General features: G+C 41.7%; 1 protein-coding gene across 4 annotated transcripts in view; it reads left to right on the top strand.

Annotated features, from left to right (window-relative positions):
• Window positions 1-690: 690 nt before the first annotated feature.
• Window positions 691-27352, top strand: part of Stxbp5 (syntaxin binding protein 5) — a 133743-nt gene continuing 107081 nt past the window's right edge. For 3 of the 4 annotated variants that reach the window (XM_006984439.4, XM_016002943.3, XM_076552783.1), the window contains exons 1-2: window positions 784-1083; window positions 2326-2423. In XM_006984439.4, the coding sequence (XP_006984501.1) occupies window positions 931-1083; window positions 2326-2423 (251 nt within the window). In that variant the 5' untranslated portion in view covers window positions 784-930. Of the gene's footprint in view, window positions 1084-2325; window positions 2424-27352 lie in introns of all 4 variants that reach the window. The other variant, XM_006984440.4, reaches the window with a different exon arrangement.

Below are 27352 nucleotides of genomic sequence, written 5' to 3' on the forward strand. Positions count from 1 at the left end.
CCCTTAGGGCGACCGATCCCAGTCTAGCCACCACCCGTCCCCCTCATTTTACCTCCAGCAACACCTTCATGAAGGAGGCTGGGCTTCTCCCTTTGGGTGTCTCCTAGCTGTCATCTCGCCACTGACATAATCGTTGCCTGGACGCTCCCTGGCGAGCCCAGATTACAAAGCCACCTGAAAGCACACAGCGGGAGCTTGAGTGACAGGACTTGGAGGTGCGGGCCTCGGAGCCCGCGGGTCCGCAGCCAGCTGCTGCCCCGGCCCTCGGCGGCGGCGGCGGCGGCGGCGGCGGCGGCGGCGGCGGCGGCGGCGGCGGAGGATGATTTAAGCCGCGGGCCGGGGGCGGGGGTGGCGGCGCGCATGCGCACCGGGCAGCCCGCTCCGCGGAGGCCCAGCTGCCGCCACCGCCGCGGCCGGCGCTGGAACCGCGGCTCGCCGCCTGCTCGGCCGGGCGTTGGGGGGCCGGGGACCGAGGCTTCCGGGAGGTGACAGCGAGCGGCCGGGCGGCCGGGGAGAGAGCAGCAGGCGGGGTCGGGGACCGGCTCCGGGTACCCGGGCCATGCGGGCCGGGCGGCTGCGCTGAGCGGGAGGGCCGAGCCCGGGACGCGCCGAGGGACTGCGGGGCCGCGGGGCCATGGATGCGGCGGCAGCGGCGCGGGACGGCGGGAGCCCGGCCGCCACCAGGTGAGGAGGCGGCGTCGGGCGCCACTGCAGCCGCGGCGGCCTCGGAGGAAGAGGGCTCGCCGCCGCCGCCGCCGCCGCGCGCCCGTCGTCGCAGCCCTTCCTGTTGGGATTATCTCCTGCTCTCCGCTCCTTCGCACTCCGCGATCGAAGCCGCCGCTGGGCTTCAGCTGCTCGGACTCCTTCCCACCCGGTGCCTCCGCTCGCCGGGGCCTCGAGGAGACAGGACCCCCCTTGGGCAGCGAGACCATGAGGAAATTCAACATCAGGAAGGTGCTGGACGGCCTGACCGCAGGCTCGTCCTCGGCCTCGCAACAGCAGCAACAGCAGCAGCACCCGCCGGGGAACCGGGAACCCGAGATCCAGGAGACGCTCCAGTCCGAACACTTCCAACTGTGCAAGGTGAAGGGAGCGCGCAGCCCCCGCCGAGCTGTCTTGGGAAGATTGGGGTCGTTTGAGGGGGCCGCTGGGCAGTACCTGGGAGCGCGAGGGCAGAGCGCGCCAATAGAGCTCAGAGCTCCAGGAAGGCGCCCCCCACCCTTGACAGACGTGCCTTGCCGGGGGATTTTGGACAGATCCCCTACTTCTTTTAGTCGATGTCTTTCCCTTTTCATAAAAAGCAATCATTTCAAGGCAATCCAGGCATACTCCCTCCTTGTTTTTAATTCCCATCCAGACACTGGTAACAATGGTGTGGGAATACTTTTATATTCGCGCATATTTTATTATCTTCCACTGACGTCGAAATTTTCCAGCAGTGTGTGATGAACGCCTTGTGGGCAAGGCAAACCTGTTCAACCAGATCTTTTTGCGCATCACTTTTTAGAATGCGGGCGAGCGGCTCACCACCTGAAGTAGCTTGTTCGTTTAAAAAGTTAGTGCGGAGATTTTTTTGGCTGTGAATGGCACGGTGATTGCCACAAGGTCCTGTAATTCAGAAAGAATGATGCAGCGGATTAATTCCCAGATGCTCAATGAGAAAAGCACAGGAGCCTCCGTATCCAGACGTGCCTGCCTCATAGATAGCCATTCGGTCCTTCCTGTGTCGGGGGCTTACAAGCCTGCGTACAATTTTTGTTCTTATGTCCTAAAATTATTCCAGACTTAATAGGAAATTGCAAGATTATTTTTGCATCCATTTCCATTCTTAGAGTTGCAGATATTGATAATTTGAGGTTGATGCTTCGTTGGCTAAACCCTTCAAATTAGTTTCGTGACAACTTTTCCTTAGAAATCCCTCCTTTAGCATTCAAATAAAGCTACGATTTGGGCGATTTCCCTTCAAACGCAACACGAATCACTTTTTTTTTTTTTTGCAAGGATTTTACAGAATTTTGAACCACCTCAGACTTAAGTAACGTGTCGCGTCAAACAGAATCGTATCCGCTATTCCTAGGAAACTGCCCTCTATGGAGTTACCAGCATTGTAGCAAAGCAGGAGTTTAAGTAGATTTGTGCTCCTGGCTCTGTGATCCTTAGGATAGACTCCACCCTCCCACCCCCAGCTCCCCCTTAAAGTGATAAGTCCCTGTGTGTGCGCTGTGTCAAGTGTAGTTGGTTCCAAGTCTAATGCCCCTGTGGGCTGTTCTGTTTTCGGATTTTGCCTGCTGCCTTGGTTCCTGTGATGTCACTGTGCATCCCCAGACTGTTCGCCATGGATTCCCCTATCAGCCCTCAGCCCTGGCCTTTGATCCCGTACAGAAGATCCTGGCAGTAGGAACTCAGACTGGTGCTTTAAGACTGTATCCTTTCTTGAATTTTTTAAAAAAAAAAAGAAAGAAAGAAAGAAAGAAAGAAAAAAGGAAAAGAAATGTTTTTGTTTGCTTGCTTTATCATCCCCATCCCTTCTCTATTGCTCATTAATCCTGTATTTCCTCTTCAGGTCTGTATTATAAGAAATCATGTGGTGCTGGCTTTCCCTTATTATAGCCGTGTTTAGGTGGTATGCTGTAAGAAGGATGGCTCTGGGCTCTCAGCAGTTCCTAAACATGAATCAAAACATCAGTCTAAAGTTTGTTGTAGTATCTGCTTTTTTTTTTGGATGACTCCAAGATCCTGAGGGGAATACAAGTGCGTGTATTAGGGGATTAATGCCCAGTGCCGACAGGTAAAGTTCAAGACCAAAGTAGCCCGAGTCCAGTGCACCGGCAGCTGCTTGTGACGTGCTGTTTATAGTGGGTGTTGAACTTAACTGTCTAGCGGTCGCATGAATTAGAAGCGGGATTTGAATTTGATTTGTTTTTTCCACATGTCCACCCAGATAAAAGCATGAAGCTGTGACACCTTATCAAACTAGTCTTCGCGATACATAAGAAGGGCTGGTATTTCTAGATTTCAGGGCCTTGTTTTGGAAAATACACAGACATAAATGTGCTGTGGTGACAGACTTTTCCTTTTGTTGTGTGCGGCAAAAGCTACGAAGTACATTAGCATGTAGAGAAATCATTTTTTTTTTTCCTGATCGTATGTGAATTCTAGAGCTTCGGCATAGGCATCTTTCAGATTCTTCACAAGAATTTTTTCAAGAACATCTTTTTGGTCTGAACAACGAAGACTTTCCCACTTCCTCTTTTATGCTGTTTAACTTCAAATAAAATGTGCGATTGCTTTCACTCTGACATTTAAACATACCTGGCCAGCCCATTATTGAGATGCTATGCCGGTAATAAACCGGCCAGCCACCGGTGATCTCACTGGACGTTATTATTGACAAGAGAAAAGGGGGGGGTGGGGGTGGGAGGGGCTGGGCTTATTCTATTTACAGGTCAGGTTTTTCAGCATTTGATTTAAACATGAGCCAGGAATTTCACTTCCGATCTTTTCAGACATTTCAGAGGTGTCCTTTCTGGCATCAGAATACGCCTCACGTTGAACTCTGAGGATGCTGCTGTCTTGGGAGCATGACGGCCTTTCAGAGTAGTGCATGGCTTAGGCCTGCCTCTAATGGTAAAGCCTCAAGTTGGTGGTTTCTGCAGCGTGCACAGGCTGCTTTTGGCCAGATGGCTAAACTGTTGAGACTAGAATATCCTTTGACTTCAATTGCTTAGTTGTTTTTATTTTTACAAAGGCATCTTATTTTAGTCTTGCAATGATAGGAATAGTTAATTTTCTCTATGTTCAGGGAAATTCAGTTTCAGGACCACAGAGCATTGTTCTAGAAGGACTGTTTGGAACTGAAATATTTTTCCCTCCAACAAAAGAATTCTGTTATGTGACTGAAGGGGAGGGGGCAGGAAATTAATGTAATCAGTTACTTTTAGATTATTTTTATTTCCTTTTGAAGAATTTTTTTTTCTTCCTGTTTTCTTTGGCCTCAACAGTTTTATTATATAACTTTTTAACAGCCTTTTGATATTTAATTATATGTGCCACCAGCAAGACCGACTTCGTAAAGCAGTTGCAGTTATTTGTCTTACAAATACCTTAAACTCCAATTTACATAATTAGCAAGTGGACCCAACAGAACAATTAACATGCCGGGCCTGTGGTAATCGTTAGTTCAAAGGATCAGGTGTCCAAAACGATCACTCCCATGAGCATTTGGGCTTTATATCTCCTTATAGTTAAATATTAGGGAGTGAAAGTGGTCCTGTGGTTACAGTGACCCTGTCCTTTTCTTCAGAACTCCTTGCTGTATTGAGAATGAAATCCTGAGAGCTCTTTACCTGGTCTCTTCTGCTTTTCCCTTCTAGGGCTTTGCTCCCACACTCTAAGTTGGCAAACTGGCTTGCCTGGCAGCGCTCCCCTGCCAACCCCCAACCCCCAGTCAGTCCTTCTGTGGGGGGAAAGTGCCGGATGAGCCTAGAGCTTTGCCTGCTGTGGTTCTGATGTATAGAAAGCGACAGAGACCTTTCTACAGGTTTAACACGTATATTAGATTTTTTGTTCTGTTAATTTTTTTTTTGAAACTGGACAGATATCTAAGTGTATGCATTCTAATTTTAGACCTCCGTATTGGTTTAACTCGCACGTTTGTTACAGGCCTGCCTATTATCCTGTTTGTTCTGGTTTCCTCTTCTGACTGGTTTCTTCCAGGCCTTCTGTGCACTGTCATTTTAGACTTTTTATTCTCTAGACTATATTTTCCCAAAAAGGTGTTTTAGGGAAGAAGAATACTTGTAAATCAAATATCCTTTGATTAATTATATAGCAAAAAACAAACAAACAAACAAGCATACTTTCTTAAGTGGGATTGGGCTTTGGGGATTCCAAATGCAAGCATAGCCTGTTTGTTAATGGGATACATAAATGGTGGCAGTGTAGCCTAAGTTGACTGGCTTACATGGACTTGAAAGCAAAACACATCCAAAAGGCTGATCGAGCAAGCTATATCTCATATCTAATGGTTACATCTAAGGGTAGTGAAAATTGAATCCTTAATGAATAGCTAACCAATATTGAGGCAAAATAGCTAATCTATTTATTGCATTAATGTTCAACACATGATGGATGATACCATTTTGTTTCGTCAACCTTCTTGGTCTCTGAAGAGGACTTGAGGTTGCCATGTGTTTACTGATAAGAAACAGGAAAACACAATCTTATGTAGCAGGTCATATAATAGTGATATAATTTGTCTTCCATTATTTGCCACAGGGAAATAAATAACATTTGATTTTTATGAGTAATCTAGATATCAAGTTTGGAAAGGGAGGCCATGCTAAAGAACGGAGGCATTTTAACCCATAGTGCTGTTGTCCTTTCTAGACTCTGGGTCACAAGTGTAATTGCTTCATCTTAAGTTATCATGGCCTTGATCATACTTTAACATCAAGTTTTATCTATGCACAGTGGGGGTATTAAAACTGAGGCATTTTATTGTTACGATTTAAAGGACTAAGGAAAAATAGAACTTCAGATTTATTCAATGTGCAGTCAGAGAGGAAACTCAGATAACCTCCTTTATTGTACTCTTGACTCGTGCACAGTCCAGGTACTGGGCAGCCTGTTTTGATGAGGTGAAGTCTTGCATACAGGGTTACAGAATGGTGTCTGTATTTGGAAGCCTATTTAATAAGACTTCACAAAGCCTTAAACAAATATTAGATTGTAGACTGTGTGGCCTGAGCTGCAGTTCTTGCCTGTTTTCTTTTTTCAACATTTTTTAATGATTTATTCTTATTTTTATGTGCATTGGTGTTTTGCCTGCATGTATGTCTGTGTGAGGGTGTCAGATCCCCTGGAACTGGAGTTGTGAGCTGCCATGTGGGTCCTGGGAATTGAACCTCGGTCCTCAGCCAGTGCTCTCAACAGCTGAGTCATCTCTCAACCCCATTCTTGCCTGTTTTTCAACAAGGAATTCGTCTTTCTCTTTAAAATTAAGGTGCTGTGTTGGATGATTCGTTCAGAGGCAGTTCTGTGATTTCAGATTCCTGTGTGTCTAGGCGAGTAATTCAAAAGAAATGAATATATGGCCTTCCTAAAGGCTTCTAGTTCTAATCAAAGGGCAGGAACTAGTCAAACCTTGCAGTTAGAAACCTGTATAGAGATTCCCTGTCTTTAGAGAGATTCTAGGTTAAATTCCTAGCCCTTGATCACCATTTCTGCACATTGGTAGATAAGGATGCACAGCGATAGTATGAAGATTCAGAAAAGTTGTGACGGGGAAAACTGTGGGCGTGACGGCGGTATAGGAGATGATAGCAGATTGAGGGAATGTTGGGGAAAACTTCTGATTGGAATAATGATCCTAATTGAGTCGAGAGTAGAAACAAGCTAATGAGAGGGCTGGGAAGATGGCTCCGTTAGTAAAGAGATTGCTCTGCCAGCATAGAAACCCATGTGTAAGCCAGGAACAGTGGTGTGTTCTTGGCGTTGTAGTGCTGGGGAGGTAACTGGGCAGCCTAGGAAAATGAGTGAAGTTCAGGTCCCAGTGAGAGTCACTGTCTCAAAAAACAAGGTGGACGGCTTTTGAGGCTGGCCTAGAGGCTGTGTGTGTGGACACACATGTGAACCTGCACACACCACATAATGTACACACACACACACACACACACACACACACACACACTAAGCCAATAGAATTTTAGCCTGGAGCTGCTTTTGCACCAGCAGTCATTGAAGGTATTTGACAGGAAGAAAGTATGGTTCATGTGCATTTGTTGGGTCAGGCAACAGTATCATGGATGAAAGAACAAGGGGAACTTCATGGGTTACCATAATCATGGAGTCAGTAACATGGACCCCAAACAGATGTGTCAGAATGGGCACTGGAAAGGGCTGTGGCTGCTTTCTATGAAATCTCGGGGAGTGAGTCAGGATGAAAGTGCCCAGGGAACTACAGAACAGAAAAGGATGAATGTTGATCTGGAAATTATGACACTTTCTACTTTACTGCAGTGCCATTCTCAGAAGGCAGTCTGGGCTGCTGCTTTTAGCATGAGAATTTGATTTAGTTTTATGTTTAAATGAAACTAAGATAGATATTGTGAATTTTATAATTGATGATGTAGAGTGATGAAAAGCTGTTTAGCGTTTGGGGTTTGTTTGGTGTTTCTCAGTAGTTGGTAGTGGATTGGACAATTTAATTCTGTTAGTTTGTTCAGGACACTGAGAAATTTTTTTTTTTTTTTTTTTTTTTTTAGTAAATTTATTTTACAACATCATTTAGTTCAACATAATAGCCACAGATTCCCCTGTAATCCCACTCTCGCCCCCCTCCCCCTCCACCCATCCCACCCCCCATTCCCACCTCCTCCAGATCAAAGTCTCCCCCGAGGACCGGGATCGACCTGGTAGACTCAGTCCAGCCAGGTCCAGTCCCCCCCTCCCAGACCGAGCCAAGCGTCCCTGCATAGGTCCCAGGATTCAAACAGCCAACTCATGCAACGAGCCCCGGACCCGGCACCAACACACAGCTGCCTCCCAAACAGATCTGAGAAAATTTAAAACTGGTTCTCACCTACTAAATGTCAGTATCAGCTTTTCAGTCAGTGTGACAGCTCCAGGCACCTGCTTCGGGTGTATCTGGCTGCAAATCACTCTCCTTAGCCTCGGCTTTCCATTAGTTAAAAAGGAGTCAGTAACCCACCTCCTGAGACTGTCAGGGTTCGGGACAAGTAAACGTGTAGCTGTTGAGGCTGCAGAGTATTCGCTGGTGACTGCGAATTAATAAGTATTATTAATAAGTATTATTATGAGAGTTCTCTGTTGTTTTGATTTTCAGGTTGTGTACTCATGTGTTCCTCAAATGCAGCATGAGAAACAGCTCAGTGCCAGGCTTTAGAACGGCCTCCGTTTCATCAGTTCTGTAGCTGATATAATCTTTGGAAAAAAAGTTCTTGAAAATAACTGGGTCTTGCTTTAATTTTGCCCCTTGTTGTAATGTTTGATGGATGTGGATGTTTGCCTGCATGTATTTGTGCACTGTTTGCATGCCTGGAGGCCAGAAGAGGCAGGCAGACAGTGTGAGCCACTGTGTAGGCGGAACTGAACCCAAGTCTGGAAGAGCAGCTAGTACTCTGAATCTGTGAGCCATGTGTCCAGCCCAGTTCTGCCTTTTAAATGGCTGTACTCTTCTCAACTGTAAGTTCACACAATTGCAAATAAATATGAGATATAAATAGCATACATAAAAGTTCTTGCACATAGTACTTAATAAACTAATATGTAATGATTTTATACTTATAAGATAGCATTTAGAATGTTTGACTTCCCTACTTATTAATGTTATTTTTCATAACACAATTACACTAAAACAAAGATTTGGGAAAGACTCTTGGTTTGAAATAATGAAATGAACTAGTTGAAATGAACTAGTTGACGAATAGCCACACTTCCATCCCATCTTCCCTTTGCAGGGCTGTGTTTATTCCTAAGGGGACTCTTATCATTGGGAACAGAGCTGTGGAGAAAAAGTAAGCAATGCCATACACACTCACATCTCAGGTCTGCTCCCTGTTAAAGAGCACTTGGCGTAAACGGAAGAGCGAGCCCATGTTAGCTGTGAGGCATGGTTCTCAGCACACTTCATAAAGAAGCAAGAAGTTGGGCTGTCTAGAAACAGATTTGCAGTGAGGTTTGTTGTTGTTGTTGTTGTTGTTGTGTGTGTGTGTGTGTGTGTGTGTGTGTCATGAGAAATAAAACAGGAAAGTATATGGACTTGAAAAAAAACCTGTTAAATATGGGAAAATCAAGTCTGTGCTTTATAAAGCTAGTTTGCTTTAAGTAAAATGGTGTATTTTTTTTCTGATAGTCTCTGTTTCCCATTTGAGTTTTAGTATAATTCTTTTTAAAATTACTGTTGTTATTCTAAAGGAGTAAAATAAATTCTGGAAGAATTACCTTATTATTAGATTAGTGCTCAGTCTTAAGACTGATGTTGTATGTTAGGTGAACTGAAATCTCAGTGTATTGGTTCCCTTGGCTGGGGATGAGGAATTGGAGAATGGTGGTCTTGAAGAGTCCTCCTTGGACTGTGGTGCTGTGGTTTCTTTTTCTGTGGAAGGCTTGGGGTTCTTTGGACTGTGTTTGCCTATAGTGATCAGGTTAACTATTGTGAGTGCCTGTCACACAGGATGAAGAATTTGACTCCATCCTGTTGTGGCTTGCCTTGTTTTGTGTCCCCTAAATACATTCATAATCCTTCAGTAGATGCATAAGTGTTTGCAGAAGAGATCAGGAAGGTGCATGCGAGTCAAGCCAGCATTATGCTGGATCCTGACTTGACAGATACACTGAACATTTGCAAAGCTTGCCTTGCTTTTTTTTTTGGTATTAATAATTGAGACATAAATTTACTTTAAAAACAGTAAGTTCTAATTACACATTTTTTTTTTTCTTTTGAGGCTGAGTCTCACCATGTAACTCTGACTAGCCTGGAACTCTCTGTGTTGTGTGGCCTAGAACTCAAGACCTGTCTGCCTCTGCTTAAAAGTGTTGGGACTAAAGATGTGCACCAATAGGCTCATGGTTTTGCTATTTAGTATGGAGACTGTCTTTCTTGAATTGCTGGTATAGAATTCGTTCTAAATTTGGTAATAATAGAGTAACTTGGAAAGCTAATTACTTTTACTTTACATGTGTATGTATAACTGGACTGCAGGGTAGCATTAAGTAGAAGGTAATCTTTGGTGGGTGTGCAGTTAATTTGGCTTTAATGGAATGCAATGGAAGAGGCACATTATTTACAAAAGGACAGTTCGTTATCACTGTTAGTATTGATTTTTTAACAGTACTTTAATAAGCGTTCTCTGACCTGATTGGCACATAGCATCCTCAGAATACATATATTTAGCATTGTGGGATTACAGATTAAGGGACTAGGTTTGATTTAACCTGTAAGTTTTACCCTGCGCTACCTTTTGGATTTGAATACTTTTGTTAAGATAGAGCTTGAGCCCAATATATGCTATGAAGCTTCTGAGGGAGCAACCAGAGTAATCATTGATGTAATTTTTGTTTTGTTTTAAATTGGGTAGGGTGCCAGGTGGCCAAGGCCACCTGCCCTTGAACTCCAAATCCTCCTGCCTCATGTTTTCTGTGCTGAAGTATGCTTGTGCCACTACACATGACTCTGTCCCTTCCCTCTTAAAATGTTGACTTTTTATAAGAATTAATAAAATGGTAATCATAAAAGATTGCCAGAAAGTACTTGAAGCGCCCCTTCCCGTACACATGTAAGCTAGATTATTTACAGAAATGGCGATGTGATGCCTTCTGAGTTCCATTTCCTGTAAAGGTACTCTGAACCTCTTGTAGGAAAAAAGGCAAAGTAGGAATATCTGCATATGTTTTCCATTTTAATATTTTTGTAGAGTTTAGATACATGGCAGTCATCCAGTTTCAGATTTAGTAATTCTGATTGCTTTAAGTTTTAGTTTTCCTTGTTTTTATTTTAAAGAAATTGTAGTACGAATTCTGCTTACCACATGTCTTTTTTTCTTCTGGCTATGGGTGGAGAGCAAGTTTAAGAGATGCTTGGGGATGGGGACACACTTGGTGACATGGGCTACTGCTCAGTGTTCCACAATGGGCATTGTGATTATGTTTAGTGAGTGCTTAACCGAGAACATTCTTTTCATTGTTTACATAATTCTTATGTTTAAAAGCTTAGAATCCCTGTCACATATGTATGTTTTTTCACCTGATTTCATGCTACCTGTAGGCACCTTTTTATTCAGCATTAACATCTAAGTTTCCACATTTCATTCTTTTTTTTTTTTTTTTTTTCTGGTTTTTTGAGATAGGTTTCTGTGTAGTTTTGGTGCCTGTCCTGGATCTCGCTCTGTGGACTAGGCTGGCCTCGAACTCACAGAGATCTGCCTGGCTCTGCCTCCCGAGTGCTGGGTTTAAAGGCGTGCGCCACCGCTGCTCGTCCTCTACATTTCATTCTTTAAATTTTATATATATATATATTACACGTTGAAAAAGTTATCAGTGTTACTGTATGCGAGAAGTTGTAGAATAATTCAAAACACAACATATTAAAACCAGTCAGTATCATGATTTTTATCTGCGGCCCAGAAATGAGACAGTATTCAGTGTACAGTTTACCAAATCAAGACAGAGGGAACATGCAGAACTCTCCACAGTCAATTCAATATGTTCACTAGTTATTACTAAGTCTGTGTATGTGTGCTTGTACACACATATTAAAAGTAATATCTGTCCCTGCTTCAGGAGGCAGCAGCAGTTGCTGTAGAGGACTAACTAGTATGGTTGGGGGGGCATATCGTCCTTGTAATAAATACTAACTCTACCTGCATGCAACACATAATGTGCCATAGACAGTTTGTAAAGCGGGGGGATATGTTTCAATAAAACTTCTCTTCCAAAATCAGGCAGCAGGTGGTAGATTTGGTTTATAGGGAAAGTTTGCAACATGCTGCTTTGATTGACCAGTCTGCCTTACTTCTAAAGCAGGCATGTGGAGGGATCTGCAGGTCAGAGTTACTGCTGACATTTTTATATTTAAGCTACGTAAATTTTACTGTTATGCCAGTTGACATGAAAACTTTTGTAATTAATAAGCCATTTTTAAAAAGTATCAGTAATTTCTTAGCAATACTTAGTATTCCATATACAGAATTGAATTGTTTACAGAAGTGCTTTTCAATACTAAGAAGGGCCTTCATGATCTTCCCATTGAATTATAATTAGGATAATAACAAAGCTCTATTTTTTTTTTAGCTGTCCTTTGGGAATAGCTCTGCACTCAACTGTGTCCTCACAGCATCCAACCTGTATTTTACCTCTCATTTTTAGTTAAATGATGTTTTGGGGAGTTAATATTTTCATTCCTATAATAAACACAGATGGATATACTTTCAGATGTATAACTCTAAAGGTTAAAAAAAAAGAATGAGAACATCTTACTAAAATATCATGACGCCTCAGGTGTATGCAAACTTTTATTAGACATACCTTTCACTTATGATAGAAAACAATCGGAAAAATGAATACAGTATTGAAAAGCAAAAATTCACTCATAGGCTCCTAGAAGCAAATTCAGGCACTTCGGTATCTCTTGAGAATCCAGTATGTTATATACATACGTCCATGAAAGAAAGCATATGGTCCATTAATTGGCAACAAAAGTTGTAGCTACTTTTTAAAAAGATATTTTATAGAAACTCTCTGCATCATTTTTCAATAGTAAATGTAGATGTACATTCAGAAAAATCACAATTTCTCCTTACTTCCCTTTTTCCAGATGGTATTAATCCTTTTTGAAGGGTGTATATTTTGTGTGCATTGAAAAATGGCCACATTCTGAGCATATTTATGTACATTTCTTTGTGGTAAGTTTTACTACATAGTAATCTACACAGTAAATGAGATTCTATTATGGTGGAGAGAATGAAAGCTTTTAAGTAAATAGCTGGTAATTTTGATTTATATTATTCTTCATTTGAAAAATGTTTTTTTTTTTTTCAATGTGTGATGTAAATTGCAGCATAGAACCAGTCCTACAACTTCCGTGGTCATTATCAAATAATTTTTTCCACTGGTTGCTTTTCTTATAGCCTTTGATCCTGTTTCCCTTTTGAATAAGTGTCTTCTGGGACTTTTGAAGCTTTTGCTGGTGAGATCCTCTATTGAAGAGTGATTAATCCTAGTCCATGAAAGAGCATGTTTCCCCTTAAGAGCGGTGCCTCTGTCTCCATTGCTAGAATGCTTGCCCACGAGAGTCGACATTTGGGGACGTCAGCTACTGCAATCCTTCCTGCTAGTGGGCTTCACTTTGTGTGTGTGTCTTCTCTTTCTGTCCTCTGCAGAGAAGACAAAGGGAAAACATGTTGAAATGCCCTTCTCCATCTACCAATGCCATGGGCTACGTTTTCTATTAGGTGTTATGTTTTTCTGGTAAAATTAACTTTGCTTCTTTGTTTTTGTTTTGTGATTCTAGCTAACCTCAGATTCATGATGTAGATTAGTCTGGCCTTGAACTGACAAAGACCCACTTGCCTCTGCCTCCCACGTCCTGGGATTAAAAGTATGCTCCACCACACAAGGCCCACTTTAATATTCTTAGAAAAACATACAAACAGAACCTGTAGATAGCTGAGTATGGATGCTCGGAACATTGGAGCATCTAATAAATAATCCATTGTCTGAGTATACCATGGCGTTTGTCCAGTCAGAGGGCTTCTGGACATCTGCAGGATATTTTTAGTAAAGTTTTGTTCGGGATGTAAAGTTTGTTTTTGTTTGTATAGATCTGTTTTTATACCCTCTTTCTGATCCATTGATCTGTGTATTCTATACAAGTACTACACCCTTGTGATTACTATTGCTTGTAGATGTAACCGTCTTATTAAAATAGAAACACAGAGCCAAATGCAGAGTTGAAAGCTCAAGAGGTCAGAGCAATAGCTAAGAGCTAAAAACCCTTTCTTACCCTTCACTGCTGCTGCTGTCCTTCCCCTCAGAAAGAGGCCTACTTCCTGTGTGTCTGTCTTTTTATTGACTTTCTGTTCTGCCTTCTCATTGGTTGTAAACCCAACCACATGACCTCCTCGTTACTGCCTATCTATACAGACCTCCAGGTCTTCTATGGTTGGTATTGTGATTAAAGGTGTGTGTCTCCATACTGGCTGTATCCTTGAACACACAGAGATCCGAATAGCTCTGCCTCCCAAGTGCTGGGATTAAAGGCGTGCGCCACCACCACCCGGCTCCTGCTATGGCTTGCTATTAGTTCTAACTGCCAGACAACTTTATTTATTAAAATACAAATAAAATCACATTTCAGTACAAATAAAATATCACCGTAATTGCTTTATAGTAACTCTTGAAGTCTGATAATGGCAAAACTCTTTTGGTATAATTTTATATATTTTACTTTCCACATAAACCTTACGATGATTTTGTTAATATTCACAAAATAGCTCAAAGGGGGATTACATTGAATCTTTAGATCACAAAAGTTGACCTCTTAATATTACTTATAGTTTATATCCACTAATATGAAATATTTCTTCACTGACTTACTTTTACTTAAATTCTTTGAGGAGAATTTTGTAGTCTTCCTCATATAGATTGTATACATTTTCAATATCTAATTAATTTTTGGGGTGTGTGTGTGTATGAATGAAACTTCGTCTTTAATTTGAAATTCTACTTGTTAGCGTTCAGGGCAAGTGCTCCACAGTGTTGCGCTGATCATGTATTAACAGCAGCTTCTTCTGTCCGAATGTTTATACAGGTGATGATGTCATCTGTGAGTGTATTCCTCCTGATGTGCTTTCTTATTATTAGCAAGGAATTCTGGTGCAGTGATAAAGGGGTGATGAGAGTGTGTTTAAGTCCTCAGAACACAATCTGCCTTTGCAGTTCCTGTCCTGTGTGAGTTGGAGAAGAATGAGTAATCTGTTGTTATTGGGTGAAGTAGCCTATACATATCATTTATTATCATTTGATCTGTTTAACTGTGTGTAGGGGCTGTGGGGTGTAGGTCAAAAGTCTACGCTAGGTGTCCTGTGTTGCTGTTGGCCTGATTTTTAAAGCCCGGGTTTCGCCCTGAATCTTGAGTTCATCCATTTGGCAAGACTCTCTGGCTGTCAGGCTCCCGGGATCTGCCTGTCTCTACCTCTGTTGTGCTGGGTTTTTCTTACTTGAGAACTGGGACACCAAGAGTACTTCATTCTCTGAGCTGTCTCCAGCTCCTGCACAGCCTGTTTCTGATGCAAGTGTGCTGCAGGTCTTGAGTTGTTACATGTAGTTGATCCACCTCTGGTCTTCACCATTCTTACAGTTTTTACCTTATGTAGTTTACTGTGTAACAGTCCATAGTATTATTACTATTCATGAAGAATTGGCTTCGTTATCTTATTTAAAGTCCATTTTGATCCCTCTGAGTTCGGCTATGTCTGAAATTAATATGGCCAGTCCCACTTTGTTTTGATGATTTATAGAATGTTATACCTTTCTTCATTCATTTACTTTTGATATACATGTGTCTTTGTATGTAAAGCAGATTTCTCTCTTGACAAAATAAACAAAAAATAAAGCAGATTGTAGACAACAAAGAGCTGGATCTTGTCCTCCATCTTCCCTTCCTATCCTCATATGAGTCTGCTCTTTTTAATTGGTGCAGTTAGATCACTGATGTTCAGAACTGAATTAGTATCTACCATATTTGTTAATGTTTTCTCTTTTTTCATTTATTTATGCCCACTGCCTTTCCTTCCTTTGATCTATTATAACACATGCTATCTTCATGAGTCTTGTTTATTTTTGCTTGTGATGGATTTCCCCAAAGTCATTGTTAGCTTCCAGGGAGAAAGGACTGTATAGTAGCCTCCTTTTTCTTTTTCTGTATCCTTGCCATTTGACGACTTAAAAGTAGCATTGCTACTTGGTCATACAGATTTAAGACAATTACGATTAAACAAGAACAATCAGATAAAAGTCAGCCTGGCAGAATACTGAGAGCAGGCAGCTCTGCAAAGGAGCCGTCAAGTGCAGTCCTGCGGAATAAGGAGAGTAAATGAGTAGTTGGGTCTGTAACTGAGGAGCTGATTGAGATAACTTACTGTTGCAAACCAGCTGGGAGCTTGCTCAGCCTTTTATATTCATGGCCCTTACTTTTGATCCTGCTTTCCATCTTCTACTTTTTATACTTCCTATGAGTTTAGTTATGCGTTTTACAATATATGGCTCCTTTCTTTCCTCCACTGTTTAACAGGTCTTTCTTTTTTCCTTTCCTTTTTTTTTCTTTTTAAACATTTTGTAGCAGTTACTCTAGATCATTGATTCTTTAGTTTATTAATGCTGTGACCCTTTAATACAGTTTCTCATGTGGTGTTTCCCAACCATGAAATTATTTTTATTGCTGCTTCATAACTGTAATTTTGCTACTGTTATGAATTATAATGTAAATATATAATATGTAGGATATCTGATATCTGTGAAAGGGTCATTTGACTCCCAACGGGGTAGTGAACCATAGGTTGAGAACTAATGCCCTAAATAGTGAAATATAATCAGAGTTCATTTTTAGAGAACACCATGTAGATTCATAGGTCCTATGAGCATCTTAAGATAAAAATCTTATTCTTATATCTCTTCTATTGTTGCTGACAGTCATTTTACATATAAATAAACATGCATAATTGGATATAGTATTGCTATTATTTTGAACAAATTATCACCTATTGAATCTATTTAAAAATAAATTTTTATTTCTCTTTGTTTCTTCCCCTAATGTTTTTCCTATTTGCAGATCTGAATTTATGACCTATTTAACTTTCTATTTCTCTCTAAAATAACCTTTAAAATTTTTCTGTCAAGACAGATGACAAGCAGTAAACTACGGCAGTTGTTCTTTGATTGAATCTTTAACTCTTCCTCATACAGAGCTCTGGTTTCATGGTTTTGGGGACTCGCCTCATCTCCCATATACTTTAAATACTTCAGTATTCTTTCTTTGTTTGCATGGTCTCTGAGAAGTGAGATACAGTTTTTATCCTCATTGTAAACAAAATTATTGTTCGCCTTCAATTTTCTGTTATTTGAATGTACCAATAAGGGGGCTTTGTTTAGGTTTTATTAGTTTTATTTTTATACAAGTCTTTACTGTGTAATCCAGAGTTGTGAGATTATGGGCTTAATGCTTCCACGCCCTACTCAAGATAAAGAATTTTCTTTCATTGTGTGTTTTATTCTGCTAAATATTTTATGAGCCTCTTGGATCTGTGATTTAGTGTCTTAGATTAATTAGGGGAAATTCTCTGATTTTGCTTCAAACATTCTGTTTTTCTTTTTAGTATTAGTATTCCATTTACACAAAGGTTTTATTTTGTAAGTACCCCCACAGTGTTGATATTTTGTCTGTGACTTTTGGTTTTGCTTTTTTTGGGGTGGGGCAGGGATTATGTTTGCTTGTTTTTCTTTTTGTCTCTTTGCTTTACAATCTTAGAAGGTTTGTGTGATGCCACTTATATTCAGGGTTCGTTTCCTTACTGGTATCTGGTCCACCGCTAAGAAGGTGTGACATTTCTGTCATTGTATTTTGCTCACTCTCTTTTCCAGATGACCTTTATGTTCTTTTCTCTCTTACTTAACCGTTACACTTCTTTACTCTTTCTTGAGTTTGCAATATAAGTTCATATAGCTCAGGGCCATTTTTGATTCTGTCATAGGACTTCTGTCCTCTGGCCTTGAACACAGCTTTTATACATTATTTTCACTCTCACTTTGGTCATGGTTATCTTAAATGGCTGGTTTAATCCGGATTCCCCTCATGGTTCTGAGTTTTCATGCTTGCTTTGTCTCTTTGAGACTGATTTTTACCTTCCAGAATATGTTATGATTATTTTTCTCGTTATCTGGATGTGATACACCGAGTAACGAGACTCTTTCTGGGAAGGCATCTTATTAACGGGATGGTCCAGGTGTCGGGAAAGGGAGATGTCTGCCGTTCTTTGGTTAAGTCTTTGTTTTTCAGTGAGCCTGTGCTCCTGGTGTCTCTGCTCTTCCCTTCCTCACCAGCCCCGTGAGTGAGGGCTTGAGTATGCTGCAGCTGAAGGTTTCCCTTCCTTTGCTTACAAGGCCTCAGCCCACTGAGTTGGTATTTTCCCTCTTGCGTGTTTGCTCACTCAGGTAGAGCCTCGCCATCTTAGGCTCCTGGAGAACTACTCCTTTGAAAGGCAGTTTGGGAACTGCCTGCTCTGGCATATTGAGAATGGTTTCGCTGCCTCCTTTGTGTGTTGAGAGCAGAAGAGGATTTTTCCTTGCCATAGATACTGTGATGACTTCTTCAGCTTTGACTGTAAAATTCGTGGAAGTGTGGTGGCCCTCTCCTCTCCTCTCCTCCGTGACTGGTTTTGACTTTCAGACTTGGCCACTGAGCCCCCAGCAGCACATCCATGACAGTGCCCATTTCTTCACTCCATGGCTTCCCAGCAACCAGATTCTCTCTAGTCACCTGTCTGTCCAAGTTGGTACAGTACTTCACATTGTAAACTCACTTTTCTAACAGACCTAAGAATTGTTTGTTGTCCAGTTTTTTTTTCAGCTTTTTGCTCCCAAAGATTGGTATATACCAGATCAGAAAGGGTGATTTTTATATTAATGTTTAATAGGTGGGAGAAAAAAAGTAACCTTCAAAAAGAGGTCTTAAAACTGGTGTTTCCTAAGTAAGTGAAACTATAGAATATAATTTAAAACTATGATAGTTGTTCTTTGATAGTGACGTCATTTGATAAAGACTCCGTCCACCTTTGTTTGGAGCATATTTCGGTTACGCAATTAGAAGAGTCACATAGAAGGAGGAAATTACTAAATAGTTTGGAAATAACTATGAAGAGGTATTTTAGGGAGTTCATGATGGTTGGAAGGTAATATTTAGAAGTTGATATGTCTCATAGTTGTATAAATCATTTAAGGACAGTGTTATACATTATAATCATTTACAAACAGAAAACAACACCAGGTCCAAGCACATGCTTGCCTGTTTCCCTTGAGATTCTGATTCCCTGAGTCTGGCATGACGTGACATCTGCCGGGTTGGTTTTTTTTTTTTTTTTTTTTTTTTTTTAATCTCCATGGCTGCTGTGATTCCAAACCAGAATTGAGAAATACTGGATTAAATGTTTGGCCATATGGACAGCAGTACTCTTAGTGAGGCAGATGGTAGTTAAGAGCCATATTCATTACTGTCTGCTTAGGGAGGGAGGGCGTCATCCTGAAGTACTCAAGCCCGTGTGAGTGAAGCGACAGGCTGCCATGGAGCCGCTCTCTGCAGAGCAAGCTGTACGGGGGAGAAACTGGCCTTCCGGGGCTGACCTGTGCTCTTTCCTCCTCCTCGTGGTTTCCCTGTGGACATGAAGCCAGCAGTAGAAAAGGCTCTACAGCCTGAGTGATGAGGTTGAAAGAGCACAGCCCTTAAATGTGCAGGTGATCATGGTCATCCGGACGCCAGTGTCGTTCCCTAAACGGCAGGACTCTAGCGCAGATGGGCCGTTGTCATTGCAGAGTCTGTCTCCATGCCCATCTGTGTTGTCATATGTCCTGCCTCCCGCTACCCCTCACCCCTCACCCCTGCGTCTCCCCTACCCCTGCAACCTGCTACTTGTAGAAATGTCAGTGTTGCTATTTAAAGTGGTTTTGTCATTTACTTATTCGTTCGTTCGTTTGTTTGTGTATTTGTTTGTTCAGGCTCTTACTGTGTAGCTCTTGCTGGCCTGGTACTCACTGTATAGACCAGGCAGGCCTCACATGGAGAAGAGTTAGTTGTCCTGGTTCAGCCTAATGATGCTGTACTACAGACATTCTTCACCACAGCTGCCTTGAAACGTCACATTTTGAACAGATTTTATTTTCCTTAGTAAACTAAATGTGTGATATAGTGTCTCTTTTTACCTGTTAGTTTTCATTTATCTTTCATAGCACTATGCGATTGCAGTTTAAAAAAAAACAAAACCAGCAACAACAAAGCTCAGATGAATTCTCTATGTCCACACAAAATAAAATACTGAACCTTCTCTCAAGTTCATCCTCTTCCTAGAGACTTTAGTCAGTATTCTGGGACCACATTGCAGTGGTTTTTTTATAACTTAGTGGAAAAGTAATCGCATGTTAAATCTATAAGATTTCTGCCATTGAAACGAGCTCTCGCTGGTGTTTATTGGCACAGTCCTACAGACTGTAGAGCAGCAGCCTCAGAAAAGCTCTAGAATGTGCAGTTGGCACACTAACGGTGCTGCCGGTATATGAAGGCACCAAAGTTGAGGGTAACACAGCCACCAGCACAGTCACAGCTGTGCTCACTGGGAGATTTCTAAGACAGGGTTAACTGGCCCTGAACTTCTATGAAGCTAGACTCACCCTGAACTCCTGATTCTCCTGCCTCAGCCTCCCAAGTGCCAGGATTCCAGGCATGAGCCACCATACCAGGATGTGTGCAATGTTTCTTACAAATAAAAACCACCGTGTGATGATATTGCCCTGTACTACAGTAGCAGGAGGAAGCGGGTTGCCATTAAAATCCCTCCTTGTTTTGGAAACTGAATACATGCTCAAAAAATAACTTTGAGGGACTATTATGTGACTAATTATATAATGCTGCAGGAAATTTTGTTGGATAAATAAGAACTCGGGGAAAATAAAAATCATTATCATATTCATTTTCAAACTTGTCTGTTGAGAATTTGTATTTTCAGAGATTCCAGAGTCTCAGAACCATGTAGATTTTGCTTTTTCATGTGCACTCTGACCTTCTGGTCTCCTGTTCAGCATTGGTGTTCACTGCTTTAGAGCTCAGGCTAATGCCGTTTCCCTTGCCTCTTTCTTAATTGCTAGTAATTGATGAACAAGTGCTCAGTGAAGTTATAATCCTTAAATCATTAATAATTCACTACCTGCATACTAGTCTTGTTCTGAAAGCATTCTGCCTGAAATGGTGGTTACCCGTCACACATGTCAGGCATCTTCCTAAAAACAGGAAGACTGTCAAGGAGAAAACTTGCCCAAGAGCTGTGTGCGCCCTGACTGCATCATTCCCTAGGCAGGGCATCCTGGATTGCCTGAGAGTGGGGAAAGCAGCCTGTGTGTGTGTGTGTGTGTGTGTGTGTGTGTGTGTGTGTGTGTGTGTGTGTGTACGCTCATTCATTGCGCTGCTCTTAACTGCAGATATAACATGACCAGCTGCTTCAAGTTCTGGCACCTGGACTCGGCTGTAGCCATAGACTAGCACTTGGAAATGTGAGCCACATCCTTCCTCCCTTAAATTCTCAGGTTATTTTATCACAGAAACAGGAAAGGAAACTAAGACAGAGGGTAAAGTGAATGGAAATGTTGACTCATGAAAATTTAATAGCTGTATTGTATCCTAGCCCAGTCTAATCATAAGTACAAGAGTAGAATATCTTTATACCACTCTATATTTTTTGTTTATCCAGGAAGTGAGCTAATATTAGACCAAAAAAGATAGGCCTGCATGTAAACATGCTCTTGTTTTGAAAAGTTCATTTGGTCATAAATATTTATCGAGTATCTACTGTGTGCATATTCTTTTTTCAGCTCTGGGAGTAAAGAGAAGAGCTTGTCATCTCCCTGTTACCAGAGACCGGCCTAGTGATTCCCTAGCCCACAGGCCAGAAGAGTTGTGAACAGAAGTTGCAGATAGTTCCTGTGCTACACAGTGTTATGTCAGCTTGACACAACTGAAGTCATCCGAGAGAGGGAGCCTCAGTGAAAATACCTCCATAAGATCGGGCTGTAGGCAACCATGTAGGGCATTTTCTTAATTAGTGATTGGTGGGGAGGACTCAGCGCATGGTGGGTGAGGCCATCCCTGGCCTGGTGGTCCTGGAGTCTCTAAGAAAGCAGGTTGAGCAAGCCATGGGGAGCAAGCCTGTCATGGCCTTTGCATCAGCTCCTGCCTCCAGGTTCCTGCCCCGTGTGTGTTCCTGTCCTGACTTCCTTCAATGATGAACAGTGATGTGGAAATATAAGCCAAATCCTTTCCTCCCCAACTTGCTTTTTTGTCATAGTGTTTCATCAAAGGAAGAGAGACCCTAACTAAGACAATTACAAAAGAAGGGAATCAGGTAGTAGCTACAGAATCCAGTGTCGCTGTAGAATCAGTAAGGGGAACCAGAAAAACAAGTGTGGGCACACTTACAGTTCAAGATTCTGCAGTCTTGGATGCGCTGGGATTTGTACAAGTGATAATGTTTTGTTCTTTCCAAGCAGTATCATCCGCTTCACTCTTTCTCTTTTACAGTGTCTGTGGACATAATTGTTGTATTAATTTTACATTTCTATTGCTGGACCTTAAGACCTCTGAGGATGAGGACTATAATTAAAGTTCTCAAATAAGAAAAAATAAGTGAGTGGATTATGGGGTATCCTTCTGTGCTTTGCCACGTGTTTACTCTCTGTGAACTGCACTATGGGAAAACACAGAGATAAATGTATCTTCTTCAGGACTGTTAACTCTTCATTAATTTAATTGGCCCATAATCTCACAGTTGTAAATAGTGGAGGAAGGAAGTTAGAACTGGAAAGACACGGTGGCTCTGGACAAGGAAGAGAGACTGGATGAGGCGTTCATTGTTCATTGATGTGAGGCAGCATGCATGCGTGTGAAAGGCTGTCCTGTGGTGAGGACCCAGGGAAAGGCCCGCTTGATTCCCTCTTGCTGCTAATAGGGCGAGTCAGCCGTCTGCAGCAGCATAATCGGGAAAAACCAGAATGCTACTTCTGCTTCTGTCCTGCGACTCTTCTGCACTTTGAGAACAGGCTCAAAAGACACTACGTCAGTAACATGTGTAAAGATGTTAAGTAGTGTGGGTGGGCTCTGATAGAAAGTGTACACATGGCCATGCCCTGGGCTTCTCAGAGGAAGCCATGTAAGTTCTTCTGGTCATGTTGCTGCCTTCACTAGCTAGCTCTCCACCCTCCCTGGATTCTCAACTCCTGACAGGAGCTGCACGTGGCCTGCCTTGCTGAAGTCTTTGCTGCTCCTCTCTTTCCTCTCTCGGGCATCCATTGTTCTTAGTTTCTGCTGGGTATCTTTGTGAATGTCAATAGTTATGGCACAGCTAATTCTGTATTTCTTGCTCTCCCAAGCATGTATCGCTTCCTTGTGCGTGGATCCCTGCATTTTCAAACAAGAGCACTTACTCACCACTCTTCCTGTGGTGACTTCCTGTTCCTTGTTTTCAACTCCAGTTCTGCATATGTACTTATTGTAGACTTCCTGTTTATAAAAGTTGAGAATGAACAAACTGTGTGTATTGTGACTTGTTTTCCTATTATGTATGTCTTAGGGGACAGGTTTTTGTGAACATACTTAATTCTGTTGAGCCAGACATCCTTAAAATTAGAAACTCTAAATTCAAAATTTTCTTCAGATCTCTTCAAAATTGAATTCTGTCATAATTAAAAATAATTTTTAAGATTTCTTTTTGAGTGTGTGTGCGGGGGAGGGTGGTAGACACAAAGTCCAGGAAAGAGCATTGGATCCTTGTGCTGGGAAGTGAACTTGGGTCCTCTTCTAGAGCAGCTATTGCTTTTAACCACTCAGCCATATCTCCAGTCCTGGTGATAAGTGTGTTTTTTGTTGTTGTTGTTTGTTTTGCTTTAACTTATAATTTAATTATACATTTTTTTTCCTTCCCTTCCTTCCCTCCAAACCCTCCCATGTACGCCTCCCTGCTCTTCTTGAAACTCATGGGCCATTTTTCCATTAACCATTGCACACATGTATGTATATGTATACATGTATTCCCGAAAAGAGCCTGTCCAGTCTGTATAATCTTAGTCGTACGTGTGTTGTCAGGGCTGAACATGTGGCACTGGACGATTATTCTTGTGCTTTCTCCCTGAGGAAGGCCACTCCTCCCAGCCTCAGCTTCCTGTGTTGCCTATAGTTCTTTGGGTACGGTTGAGGTCTCGTGGGCTTTTCTCCATCCAGTTTGGTGTCATCAAACTGTTGACAGTTCTGCTAGTCTGATGCACCTCCAATCCCTGGATTTATTTTAACTTTACTCTCAGATTGCATTGTTCGTTGCCAGTGTCAAGAAGGATAATTGATTTTATATATATATATATATATATATATATATATATATATATATATGTGTGTGTGTGTGTGTGTGTGTGTGTGTGTGTGTGTATGTATGTATTATGTATTATATGTATAAATGGTTGTATTTGTGTAACAACACAATCCTACTATACTTGTTTATTTGTTCTAGGATGGGTTTTTTTTTTTGGTGAATGGTTAAGAATTTTTAACATGTTTAGGATTGCATCATCCTTGAATGGAGAGAATTTTCTTGTTCCCTTCCTATTTAGATTATTTTACATTATTGTTATTATTATTATTATTATTAGTAGTAGTAGTAGTAGTACCCCTTTTCCCCAGGGTAGAACATTCTAGACCATGCTGGAGGCGTCAGTCCTTTACCGTTACCTATGCTTCTCGCCGTGAGATTTTCCTAGATGCCCTTTCTCATAATGCAGTTCCTCTCTTCTGCCAGTGTTGAGTGCTTTGTTGTGAAAGCACTCTGGACGCTTTTGCCCACCCTATGCCCGTTGAACCAATCATGAGCTTTCATTCCTTTAATCTGCCCACGTAGTTAACTTTGTAATCCAGTCTTTTGAAGATAGTCATTTTTCCCTCTCGCCCTGTGCTGAAGGTTGGACCCAGAACTTCCGGCATCCTGTACTCAAATGTGTGGTGGTATTGTGTTCCCCAAAATATTGTGTACCTTAATAAATTTATCTGGGGTCAGAGAACAGACAGCCACTAGATACAAAGGCTAGAAAATGGTGGCACTCACACCTTTAATCCTAGCATTCCAGAGATAGAAATCCCTCTGGATCTCTGTGAGTTCAAGGCCACATTGGAAATAGCCAAGCATGGTGACACGCCTTTAATCCCAGAAAGCCAGCCTTTAATCCCAGGGATTGGTGGTAGAAAGCAAAAAGATATATAAGGCGTGAGGACCAGAAACTAGAAGATTTTGGCTGGTTAAGCATTCAGGCTTCTAGCAGCAGTTCAGCTGAGAGCCATTGGGATGAGGACATAGAAGCTTCCAGTCTGAGGAAATAGGACCAGCTGAGGAACTGGCAAGGTGAGATAGCTGTGGCTTGTTCTGTTTCTCTGATCTACCAGCATTGACCCCAATAACTGGCCTCGGGTTTGATTTTATTAATAAGAACGTTTAAGATTCCTGCTACACAAATGCACACTTTGTGCACACTGGTACTGCTCTGCATTGCCAGATCCCAGTCATTCCCATTTAACTTTGCCAGTCCTGCTTTTTCACACAGTTCTAGAAAAAAGTGTGTGCTTGTTATTTTAGATGTCTGTCAAGAATTTGTCTCAAAATTATAAGTAGAATTAGGATATAGAATTCCAAGTTTCTGTCTAAGTTGCTGTTCCACGTTGCTTCTTCTTCTTCTTGTTTTTTTTTTTTTTTTGGTTTTTCGAGACAGGGTTTCTCTGTGTAGCTTTGCGCCTTTCCTGGAACTCACTTGGTAGCCCAGGCTGGCCTCGAACTCACAGAGATCCGCCTGCCTCTGCCTCCCGAGTGCTGGGATTAAAGGCATGTGCCACTACCGCCCGGCTCCATGTTGCTTCTTTCGTGAACTAATATTTAATGTAACCCCATGAGGTAACATAAAAACGAACCTAAGATTCCATCCTTTTGATTGGCATGTTGTTTTCTATCGGTGTTTATCTGCTCTACATTAATGACAATGATGACATAATTACTTAGAAAAGGTCTTTTTAGTTCACAGTTTCTAGTTGAAGATCAGTTGGCCTCCTTTCTGGGGCTTCTGTGAGGACACTGGTTGCAGTGGCAGGGAGTGGGGACTAAGCCACACTGTGGCCTGGTGAGCCAGGAAGAAGGGGACTAGGAGACTAGGGTCCCCCAGTTTCTTTCCAGACCTCTACCGGTAGCCTGAGAACTTAGCCCTCAGCTCCGCCACTCAGCATCTTCACATTGCCGAATAGCACTTTAACACAGAGTTTGGGAAGATATTCACTGTCCAAGCTTTAGGACTAATTGATCTATCATATTTATTTGTTCCTGAAAGTTACATGACCCAGCTTGATTGTATTAGACCACTCTGACATTATGAAATATTTAGAGATGGAATGCGGACTATATTCTTCTGTATTCATTCTTCAGTTTTAAGATGACTTACAGTAAGGTAGGAATTGACATTTACGAATGCAAATTGCCCTTAATATACTTCTCTGTGTAATAATGCTTGATGACTTACACTGTCAGTTCTAAGATTAAATGTCTTGGATCACGTCTCTGCTTCTCTGCCCGCTTGCTGTGTTCTCTGGGAAAGTCACTTAAACTTGTACTTGAATTTTCTTAATTTGTAAAAATAGTTGATTTCAGGTGTTATTGTGAGGTGATCATGCACAATGCTTTTCATGTAGTAAATGTTCCACATAGCTCAGTTGGGTCGATAATGAACTTAATTGTCTCCAAATTCCCCTTTTGTCCCTCCCTAACCACCCACCCAGTCATAGCAACAATGAAGTCATTTAGGCAGTGAACTCCAGCCTTAATTTGAAATGGATATCTAGCACAAAAAGTAAAATACTTTGCTAGCTATGATTTTTGTGGTTGGTGCTCATGCATGCGTGCGTGCGTGCGTGCGTGCGTGCGTGCGTGCGTGCGTGTGTGTATGTGTGTGTATGTGTGTGTATTCTGGTCTAATACTGAGTGTGTACCATTAGACACTTAATGTTGATGTTGGCTGTCTTCCTCCATCACTCTCCACTTTACTTATTAAGGTAAGGCCTTTCAAAGAACCCAGAGCTCCCTGATTGACTTTGTCTAGATAGCCACCTTGCCCCAGGGACCCTGTCTCTGCATTCTGAGTGCCAGAATTATAGACAGCCACCCACCGCATGTCTCCAGCCTCTGCATGGCTTGGGAGAGCCAATCTCTGGTCCTCACACTTATCCTACAGTGTTTTATCCTGGACCCATCTCTGCAGCCCTCCTGATCTTTTATTCCATTCATGAATCCTCCTGGGCTGTGGATGTAGATCAGCAGTAGACAGAGTGATCTTTATAGCATGTATTCAAGACCTTACATTCCATACTCGGCAATACCAAAAAGTTAAGATTTTATTAGCTCTCGTTTTTCTTTCTGTTTATCCATTTTATATACTACTCCCTTATTATTCCTCATTCATTTCTACTTTCATTATATTTGTGGAATTCTTCGCTTTTTTTCCTGCTGCATACGCAGGGCATCTTTGAGAGAATCTTGCATATTTCAGCTTTGCTTTCTGCAACTCCTCTTTTGGATGAGGAAAGCTGGACAAACTTTACAGGAAGTGTCAGGCAGGTACTGATCCTCAAGTAAAGCAATTGATTTGCTTCAGAAGCCAAGGGGAATAGTTAGGTAGGCATCCTAGTTATTGATAGGCAAACAGCAGAAAAGCTGAATGCAGAAGGGTGTCCGAGTTAGGAAATCTGTATCCTTTTTAACAGAGCGCACTGGAATTCGGAGTGACAAGGTAGAGTAACAATAATAAAAACATTTAGCATTAGTCAGCTTTGTTCCATAAAAAATATATCAGAGTACATGATAATAAATGAACATTTCTCCATTTAACATATATATTAACAAAATCATTCAGTGTACAATCCTTTTGGTTTTAATTTGAATTTCAGATATTTTATGCCTTGTCTAGTTGTACCCATGAGAGATGGCAATGTTTTTTATCAAGTAGA

Source organism: Peromyscus maniculatus, chromosome 16 (genome assembly GCF_049852395.1).
Source record: "Peromyscus maniculatus bairdii isolate BWxNUB_F1_BW_parent chromosome 16, HU_Pman_BW_mat_3.1, whole genome shotgun sequence".
Classification (NCBI taxonomy): domain Eukaryota; kingdom Metazoa; phylum Chordata; class Mammalia; order Rodentia; family Cricetidae; genus Peromyscus; species Peromyscus maniculatus.